This window comes from Gymnoscopelus microlampas (assembly GCF_963454915.1).
Source record: "Gymnoscopelus microlampas genome assembly, chromosome: 12".
NCBI classification, from domain to species: Eukaryota; Metazoa; Chordata; class Actinopteri; order Myctophiformes; family Myctophidae; genus Gymnoscopelus; species Gymnoscopelus microlampas.
Window position 1 is genome coordinate 38,713,736 of NC_139949.1, and position 10,540 is coordinate 38,724,275.

Consider the following 10,540-nt stretch of genomic DNA (forward strand, 5'->3'; position numbering starts at 1 on the left):
ACCAATCAAAACATAAACATGGAGTCAGACTCTGGACTGCTGGAGCAGAATGGTTGATCAGGACTTAATTCCGGAGACCTTTCAATAGTGAAATACAGCAAACCAGAAAAAACAATTCAGAGACCTGATAAGCCAAGCCATGACCTAAAACCTCTTGTTTTGTTCACCAATGTCCAATGCAATGCTGTGAAGGACAAAGCTGGGTATTGGTGAAGTGAAACAGTGTCATGATTTGCAGTCAAAACCTTCACAAAAGCTACTGATAAGCATGTGATACTTAACTTGGCTACATGTACTACATGTACTGGTATATATGACAAAATGGAGGGGGGGGGGGTCACAGGAACGCGTCCAAGCCATCCATCATCATAGTTGATGCCATAACTGAGCAGCAAGAGCAGTTTGTAGTAAAATTATTATTACTGAAAATTACTGTGATGAAAAAAAAGCAGTAACCTATACAAGCCACAAGATGTCACTATAACACTTTATATGAACTACATTTACTATCATAGGGCAGGGATTCCCAAAGTGGGGCGCTGCACCCCTTGGGGTGCTTGAGCTGCCTCTAGGGGGCGTGCGAGAGCAAACATTTAAAGGTGGTTTAATGGATGTAATAATTACATCATCATTACATTGTCATTGTTTTTCAAATGAGATTTTACATGAAGTAAAAACATGCAATTAAAACATTTCCTTTGTAAACTGTGCCCAAAGTGCACTTTAGCTGTAATTTCAGTCATTTTAATGAATGTAATTGTCCTTAATTTAATGTGGCTCACAGTAATTATGACATCATTTCCCCCCATTTTCTCTCATGATGGCTCTCTGCCAGTGAGCCTGTGAATGTGTCCTTGCCCTCACCCTTCCTCTTTGCTATTTAAAAGTGACAAATTGTAAAGCACAATAAAATTGGGTCCCCACATGAATGCACATAATGCAATTTTATTCGGGCAGGGGGGTCCTCCAGATGACAGTAAAGTGTCAATGTAAGGACTTTTAAGACCTTTTTAATCCCTGACAAAAAAAAAAGATAAGAAATTCAATGAAATTCAATGAAAAAAGACCATTACTGCATCAAGAGTAATCAACTGAGTGAACAAGCTCTACTATAAAAACTGGCCAAACATAATATAAGAAAGAAATTGTGAAAATAGCCGATCTACAAGCTCACAACGCCTCGTGTTGCGAAGTGTTGTGAGATTGTAGATCGGCTATTTTCACAAAATGTATCTGTGGAACAGAGTCAACCTAAATGTAATGCATTCCAAGTACTTATCAGGGTGTGTGTGTGTGTGTGTGTGTGAGGGGGGGGTCCCCCAGTTCAAATATGATTATTTTGAGGGGGTCACGGCCTGAAAGGGGTTATAGGGTATTATCCCTACTATTATTACTGAAAATTTGAGAAATGAAAAAAAAAAAAAAAAAACAGTAACCCACTGTATAGGCCTAGGAGCCACAAGATGTCACTATAACACTAGGAACTATATGAACTACATTTATATTTAAAGACATGATGCCATTAAATGCTCATCAAACCACTTCCAAAATACGCTCAATTCAAGCGCTATACAGATCTTACAATGAATCTAAAGACACTACTCTATTAATTCTTTATTATGTGTTTCCAGTATTTTTTAAATTTTTATCTGATAGCCAACTCTGTTGCATTCTACATTTAGATGTGTTTTATATTTTGTTGAGCATTGCACTTTTTAATTCCAATGTGGGGATTAAACATGGGAAATAAACACACAAGAGTCAGTGGGAATTACAGATCCAGTAAAGGTTAATACAGGACTTGATCAAGGTTGTACAATATTAGCCAAATTCTCATTGAGAATGTAGTTCAACAAAGACAGTAGTCTAGATTTTGATCTTCCATACAATTTAAAATACAATTAGAGCTCTCAGATAATGTTAAATAATTTATAATTATTTGCCAAGGTAACAATCCATTACAAAATATACACACAAATATTTGTATATAATATATTGGTATATTTGTGCAGTAGCCTAAATGCATATTCTGCATATTATGCTGTATTGTTATAGTATATTGATAAATATAGGCAACGTGAAATACATTTCAAATGGGTATCTGAAGGGGTTAAATCAGTGATATTCAACTGGTGGGCCGCGGGCCAAATTTGGCCTGTCGTGAGTTTTCTTGTGGCCCTGGAACACATTCCATACTCCAAAAAATATATAATAATCTTGGATGGTTGGTTGTACAGGATGACCATTTTGAACTAAGCTTTTTTTTAGAGCTTGTAGATTTGCTATTTTTGAACATTTAAAAAAATCTTTAGAGCGTTTGAAAATGTTTTAATTAAGTTTTAATTACGAAAAAGTTTTAGAACCACTGATTTAGAATGCAGTTGTAGAATCGGCCTCAGGTCTTAATGGGTTTAACAACCAGTTACACATTTCTTAACGGTTTCCGGTTAAACCATGAACTTGATGTTTTTTTGTTTGTCTTGTGTAATTTTTACAGTTGTGGCCCCCTGCCTAATCTAGTTGAATACCCCCCTGGGTTAAATGATGTAAATGATCCCCATAATGCTCAACCTGTCACTCAAAGAGCTCCTCCACAGTGAGACGCCTACAGACAATACACAGCCTCAAATCACATTTACTACCGTGAAATGACACTAAATACCATGAACACTGTCTACCTGGGACACCTGAACACACAAACACACACACACACACACTCACACACGTATTATTATACTTGTGAGGACATCAACTATTTGAATATATATATATATTTTGAAAGCCAACCACCAGAAGCAAAGATTTGAGTTACAAATGTTCGCTTTAAAAAGTATTTATTCAAAGATTTGCACAAAATAATGTTCACGATTTTTTTTTAAATAGCAGATCCACAAGCTCATAGCTATGAGCTTGTGGATCTGCTATGTTTTTGAATAGCCAAAAAAAATCAAAAAATGACAGTCTTAATCCAGTCTAAATGGGTTAATTGCAAAAAAGTAACTCTAAAAAACATTTTTAACCAACAAACAACACATTTCTCTTGTGAGGATCGGGAAAATTGTCCTCACAACGTCCATTTCTCAAATTATACTATATACTTGTGAGGACATTTGGCCCTCACAAGTATAGTTGATACAAGTAAAAACACACACACACCCATCTTTGTATTAACCACGCTGATCAGGGACGTGCTTCATTTACAGTGTGCGTGTGTGTGTGTGTGTGTGTGCGTGTGTGTGTGTGTGTGTGTGCGTCATACCTCCACACGGTGTGTATCTCTGGGCACTTGGTACCCTTTTTCTCCCATCATACCACTCTGGTTGCCCAGGAGGATTGTGGGTAGTGCGGTACTTTAGCTCCAGGGCAGTGGGTCTCAGCATGGGGGGGCACATGACAAGGTGCCAGTGGGGGAAACGAAACACAGTTTGGTCTCGTTTCACCCTTACTCTACACACTCAGGAAGGAATAAAACATATTCTCACATTTTAGACAGTAGTGGAAAAAGCACTCGCATTTTTTTTATCAATACTGCAATGTAGAAACACTCTGTAAAATTCAAATATTCAAAATGTATGAGTAAAAGTACAAAGGTATCAAAATATACGTAAAGTACTCATTGTGCAGAATGTCCTGTTTCACAAGTTCAAAATGTATACAAATCTTTTGAAAATAGCCGATCTACAAGCTCACAATGCGTCGCATCGTAGATGGGCTATTTTCAAATGGCCGAAATATATATAGGGCTGAAGTGGGTAATGTATGTTTTGTGATAATAAAACATACATACATATAATGATTTAAATCTGCAAAGTATAACTGAAGCTGTCAAATAATTGTAGTGGAGTAAAAGTGCAACGTTTGTCTCTGAGATGTAGTGGAGTAGAAGTTAAAGTATTGAAAATTGGAAATACAGAGGAAAGTAAAAAATACCTCGAAAGTGTACTTAAGTACAGTACTTGAGTAAATCTACTTAGTTACTTTACACCACTGATTTTAGCACACTGAATTCCTTAAGTCAGTATGTGAAACACAATTCACAAGTCACGACCATAGGAGAAACCAGTCAATAAAAAGAAAGCCAAATAATTGTTTGTGCTGAAGCTTTATTTATGGATTTATACTTTTATGGTTTAGAGTAGAAGCACAGTAGAGTATGTAACTGTATAGTGAGTCTATGACAGGCTCCTGGGGGACATGCATCTGTCTGCTGTTCATCGCCCCGACAACCGTGACATTTATACACAGTGACAAAATAATAGAAGCAAAATAGAAACACAGAAATAGAAAGGCCACAGTTCAGTTAGAAACTCACACACACCATGCACACACACACGCACTCACACACACACATACACTCACTCAGAAAATATATCATTGGCTGCATTTGTTATAAATACAATTAAAACAAAAAAGGCAATGAGACAAAATACTCCAATGACTGGAAAGTCACAGTAAGTCATTTCTCTTAAATGAAACAATATTAACCCTTTAAGACCGGGAAAGCATTGTTTGTCATTTAAAGATTTCTTTGGCTATTTTAGAAAATCATTTAACATTTAAAGCGAACATTTGTAACTCAAATCTTTGCTTCTGGGGGTCCCTGGAACTAAATATTTTGAGATGGGGGTCCACTGCCAAATACATATCATTTAGGGGGTCCTTGACATGAAAAAAGTTTGAGAACCACTGATATTATAGCAACATAAGTTTTTTTTTTTTTTAACTATTAGGATTTAGAAGACATTGTAGAATCCCCAGAAGCAAAGATTGGAGTTAAACATGTTTGCTTTTGTAAAAATTATAAAATGTTCAAAGATTTGCACACATTTTCAAGATTTTTCAAAAATAGCAGATCTACAAGCTCGTATGAGCTTGTATATCTGCTATTTTTGAATAGCCCAAAGAAATCTAAACATGACACAGATTCTTTCCCGGTCTAAATGGGTTAAATGAAACAATATTAAATAAAACACGACCCCCAGTGGAAGTATTGGAGACATCATTTAGGAGATTGAGTTGAGGCTTGTAGCACAAAACCATTTGGCAAAAACAACAATAAAGAACAGTACATGAATACAACCAGAATAAATAACAGCCGACAAGATGATCGTTCAGACAGTCTAACTCCAGACAGCTTACCCACAATTCCCTGCAACTGAGTTTGGTGTCTATAGTTTTACAGACGTGTGTGTGTGTGTGTGTGTGTGTGTGTGTGTGTGTGTGTGTGTGTGTGTGTGTGTGTGTGTGTGTGTGTGTGTGTGTGTGTGTGTGTGTGTGTGTGTGTGTGTGTGTGTGTGTGTGTGTGTGTGTGTGTGTGTGTGTGTGTGGTCACTCCTCCACTGGAGGCTCCTCTTGAATCTCTTCCCCCTGCTCCTCCTCTCTCCCTTTCTCTTCCCCTCCCTCTTTCTCGTCTTCCCTCTCCTCTCCCTCTTTCTCCTCATCTCCCGCCTTCTCCTGCTCCCTCTCCTCACCTCCCTCTTTCTCCTTCTCCCTCTCCTCACCTCCCTCTTTCTCCTCTCCATCTTTCTCTTCCTCTCCCACGTTCTCCCGCTCCCTGTCCTCCTCCTCTCCCTCTTTCTGCTCTTCTCTCTCCCCCTCTCCCTGTCTCTCCACCTCCTCCTGTCCCGGTGAGGAGGAGGAGTTGTCTCCGTCATAAATGATGTCTTCGGGGTTGGGAGCCGGGGGACAGAACTCCTCCTCTGGAAGAATCTTCTGGAAGATGGACTCCGCCTGGAGAGAGAGAAACAATGAAGAGAGAGAGAGAGAGAGAGAGAGAGAGAGAGAGAGAGCGAGCGAGAGACGGTGAGACAGAGAGACAGAGAGAGAGAGAGTAAGGGAAAGTGATTCTCTAATATAAGTCAGCCTTTTAGTATTACAAATACCACAAGGGTTCATACATGCCCATCATGTCATGGGTTCAGATTCATTCTAGTCATATTATGGGTTCAGAGCCATAATATGACAAGCTCACAATCTCACAGTGAGCTTGTAGATCTGCTATTTTCAAATGGCCGAAATATAGGGGCTGAAGTGGTTAATGTATGTTTTGTAATAATAATCTAACTAAAGTTTTCAAATAATTGTAGTGGAGCAAAAGTACAATATTTGCCTCTGAGATGTAGTGGAGTGGAAGTAAAAGTATTGGAAATTGGAAATACTCAAGTAAAGTACAAATACCTTAAAATTGTACTTAAGTACAGTGCTTAGGTAAATGTACTAAGTTACTTTCCACGACTGGGTTTAAGTGGTTGAGTAAAGTGTCCAAAAAGTCCTTAGAGACAGTGGGTTAGACTAGGTGTAACTCTGACCAGGGCGATGGGGTGCTGGTGTCCCAGGGAGGCGTCCGGCCCGGAGCAGACGTGTACGTTGGAGGGAAGGTCGTAGCTCGCTGCCTCCACCGCTGAGCTGTCAGCCATGTTGAAGTACATGCACCACAGGACAGAAGGACGGCCCTCTAGACACACGCACACACACACACGCGCGCACACAGATAACAAAAATACAATCAAAGTCAGACAGCAACACCATTAAAAACATATAAAAAACAAAAAATATTTCTTATGTTTCGAGACACTTCTCCGTTTGTCCCTTCCAGGCTTCCATTTGTCTGTGTCAATTTGACATTTTAGTGAGCTTAGCTCCCCAGCATGCTAGCTATGTCTCTGATGGCAAGAAAGGGGGGAGGGAAAGAGAGAGAGAGAGAGAGAGGGAGAGAGAGAGGTTTACAACTCTGTTTCTAATATTACCCTTTAAAAAGCATAAGGAAAAAAGGAACAGAGAGAGAGAGAGAGAGGGAGGGAGAGCGGAAGAGAGAGAGGTGTCAGTTGTGAAATGTCAAAGTGGCCATTAGTCAAATGTCAATTAGAATACAGGTAAGTTTAACTGGAACATTGTTTGGGATAGCAGAAGAGAGAGAGAGAGGGGGTGAGAAGAGAAAAGAAGAGAAGAGAAGGGAAGATAGAAATGGAGAGGAGAGATGAAGGTAAGGGGAGCGGAGGAGAAGTAAAGAATGATGTGAAGAGAAGCGTGGAGGGGGGGGGGGGTGAAGAGAGAGAGAATAGGAGGACAGGAGGGAGAAGAGAGGAGAGAATAACTGGAGGGAGGGAAGAGAAGAAATAGAGGAGAGGTGTAGCAAGACGAATGCAGTTTTTAAAATGTCAGTCAAAAACACACTCAGGAGTGTCACACAGATGTGACAAATGTCAGATTAGCATACAGCTGCACTCTGGGTGGTTCACACATGCAGAGAGAGAGAGAGAGAGAGAGAGAGAGAGAGAGAGAACCGCCCGAGAACACACTAAAACGTTTGAATGTTGCTCTTCATTCCTTTTGTTTCCATGTCTCTCTCTCTCTCTCTCTCTCTCTCTCTCTCTCTCTCTCTCTCTCTCTAACACGTCATGTAGAGAGCTCATTAGTCGGCCAGGTCATCTAAAATGTCACCTAAAGACTGATTTGAATACTTAGTCGTACCACGGTGTCGTTTGCCTAACATAGCTGTTGAGAATAGCTGATCTAAAAAGAACGATGGGAGGTTCCTCCACCGCGGCCTCAGGCCAGGTTCAGGCTGGTCCTGTTTGTGGAGGATCTCAGGTAAGGCATGAAGACAGAAGGCACCGGAGCAAACTCAGCAAACATCTTCGGCAGAACCTGACGTAGACGTATTGACATTGTTTATTTGCCTGCACCCTGTTAACACATTGAGTGTGAAAAACCTAATATTACATTTTTGCAAATACACCCATGGAGTGCCATAAACGTATTATTACGTTATTATTATCTTTTTCCACAAGAGGGCGCTCTAACGCAACTTAGGAATGATCCTTGGACCCTTTAAAAGGGAATGGACAGATGCGACGTCATCCCCAAAAAACGGACGTGCATCCGCCCCAATGATGGGATCTTGAGAAAAAGGTTTCGATGGGCGATCACTCTGCAATGGCGGCTCGCGGTAAGAATGTTATTGATCCAGTCGTTAGACGGGACCCTTGGCCATCGCCCAGACACCGTTTGTTTACATCCGGGTCCTCGTCGTGGCTTCTGCAGCTCTAAAAAGATCACCAATAAACGGTAAAAACGCGTTTAAAAAAAAACTCTGGCACTCAATGTGTTAATGTCACTATGAGTTGAGTACAAAAGGACCCCGATTGAAACAAGTCATTGGCTTTTTGGGTTTATTTAATCCTATTTAGTTGACCTTGTATTTGAACTGTACTTTCATGTGTTTCATGTTCCTGCAAACTTCTAAATAAAGTATTCAATCAATCAAACTCCACTTTTAGCCATTATTTAAATATTTGGCTCATGTGGTTATATAACAGCTAGAAAGATTAGCTCAGTAGAACACGTCCACCAAGGCAGGCAGCCTGAATGTCCACACAGTGTTGCAGTGCCATGAACACTGATGTGTCCCTCTGTTGGGAAAAGGTTCCATTGAATATTTTCATTACATTTCATCATGGTTAAAAAAAAAGGATAAAAGGAAATGCGTACGCCATGGCCCGTTTCTAAAACAAAGCATAGAGACAGAGGGAGTATTAGAAATGTCTGGCTTTGAATTCATGCTTAATTTTTTTTTTTTTTATATATATTTTTTTTTACCCCACGATTTTGTAACCCTTTTTTTCACCCGGTGCCAATGTTCTAAGTGATCCTGGGCGCTACACTCCTTCCACCAGCCTAGAGAGCCCAGGGCCGAGCTCATGCCTCCTTCAATGCATGAGAGCCAACTGACCTTCTTGTCAACTGACAGGGGGGAGTTTCCCCAGTAGGACGTAGCACGTGGAAGGAACACGTTATTCCAACCAGTTCCCTTCCCTTCCCCTCCATCAGGCTCCCCGGCTGTCATGGGGGAGGCGGTATAGCGACCAGGATTACTACATGTTTCCACTTTTAGCTAGTATTTTAATACTACTAAAAGTTTACTACATGTTTTTGTGAGGGTATTAACTACCCTAGGAGACACGGGGAGAACATGCAAACTCCACACAGAGTAGGCCCTTTCACCAACCCCACCTAGGGTATGGGCCCTGACGACGCAGAGGAGAAGACACGCCCCCAGCGCCCACAGCGTCCCCGGCGGAAATCGAACCCAGGACCTTCTAGCTGCGAGGCGACATCGCTACCGACTGCGCCACCGTGCCCCCCTTTTTTTGCCTTTATTGATAGTTTACAGTAGACAGGAAATGGGGCGATCGAAATGGGGAGTGACACGCAGCAAAGGTCATCGGGAACGGGAGTCGAACCCGCGACGCGCTGTCAGGCTGGCATTGCAGCCTACTGTAGGTGCCTGGACCGCCACGCCAGCGGTCCAGGCCGAATCTCGGCACATCATCTCGGAGGTTGTTCACATTATTATTACAGACAGTTGCGGGAAAAAAAGAATAGTTCTACAGACAGAGAGAGAAAGGGAGGGGAGGAAAGGAGCGAGGGAAGGAGAGGAGGAGGTAGAGATGGAGGGTTGAGCACTGGTGCGGAACAGGGTCAGAAAGAAAGTCACCTGGATGGAGAGATTACATCGTTCATTCATTCATCAGAATGAGCGAGAGTGCAGAGAGAGAGAGAGAGAGAGAGAGAGAGAGAGAGAGAGAGAGAGAGAGAGAGAGAGAGAGAGAGGCAGCGGCGGAGGATTCACAACGATGTAGTACTAATAAAAAAATACGAAAAATACGAAAAATAACGTGAACAAAGACCAAAAAAAAAAAAACACGGCACAGTTTCAAAACAATGATAGTCATTACAATGAGTTACACTGCTAGATAATAAAGTCTTTGTGGAAAGTGGATAGCATACAACTAAGTAAGTATTTGAGCAAGATGGTCTATGATTGGCTGCCATATATCATCACACTTGCTTGAATTGTCCATCATGTCACATCAAATTTTCTCCATATGTAATATGTCAGTAAATTCATATACAACCAAATCTTGAAGTGAGGAACAATTGAAATTGTAATATCCCAAGTAGGGTTAATATAGTTGTTAGAAATTAATTGAATGAGTGTGTGTGTGTGTGTGTGTGTGTGTGTGTGTGTGTGTGTGTGTGTGTGTGTGTGTGTGTGTGCGTGCGTGCGTGCGTGCGTGCGTGCGTGCGTGCGTGCGTGCGTGCGTGCGTGCGTGCGTGCGTGCGTGCGTGCGTGCGTGCGTGCGTGTGTGTGCGCACATAAGCTTACCTTGATCTTGGGTCTCTGGTGTTTGGAATAGTCTGGTAACCACAGGCAACAGGTCTTGGTAGGCGGAGCCAACTGATTGACAGGTGAGGTGGACTAGATCTGACGGAATAATAGATTCAATGAATCTTATTAGTTGCAATAAATAAAACAAGAACAGAGATAGATCTATCTAACTTTATACCACAATCATCTCCCATAATGATTGGCTGAAATCTCCTGATAAGCTGCAGTAACAAATAAATATCAATACACATATAAATGAAACTGTGTTATAATGGCAATAATACACTCAAGGTTATGAAACTGTGTTATAATGGCAATAATACACTAAAGGTCGTGCTATTATGGTGACACTTGCACTGAAGTGCAACC

General features: G+C 41.1%; 1 protein-coding gene across 2 annotated transcripts in view; it reads right to left on the minus strand.

The window, feature by feature from the left end:
• Nucleotides 1–5,213: 5,213 nt before the first annotated feature.
• Nucleotides 5,214–10,540, minus strand: part of LOC311056854 (rab proteins geranylgeranyltransferase component A 1-like) — a 41,419-nt gene continuing 36,092 nt past the window's right edge. The window contains exons 15-18 of one of the 2 annotated variants that reach the window (XM_084073693.1): nt 10,169–10,267; nt 6,309–6,454; nt 5,502–5,730; nt 5,214–5,471 (exon numbers count right to left, since the gene is read on the minus strand). In XM_084073693.1, coding sequence (XP_083929819.1) covers nt 5,329–5,471; nt 5,502–5,730; nt 6,309–6,454; nt 10,169–10,267 — 617 coding nt within the window. In that variant the 3' untranslated portion in view covers nt 5,214–5,328. Of the gene's footprint in view, nt 5,731–6,308; nt 6,455–10,168; nt 10,268–10,540 lie in introns of both variants that reach the window. The other variant, XM_084073692.1, reaches the window with a different exon arrangement.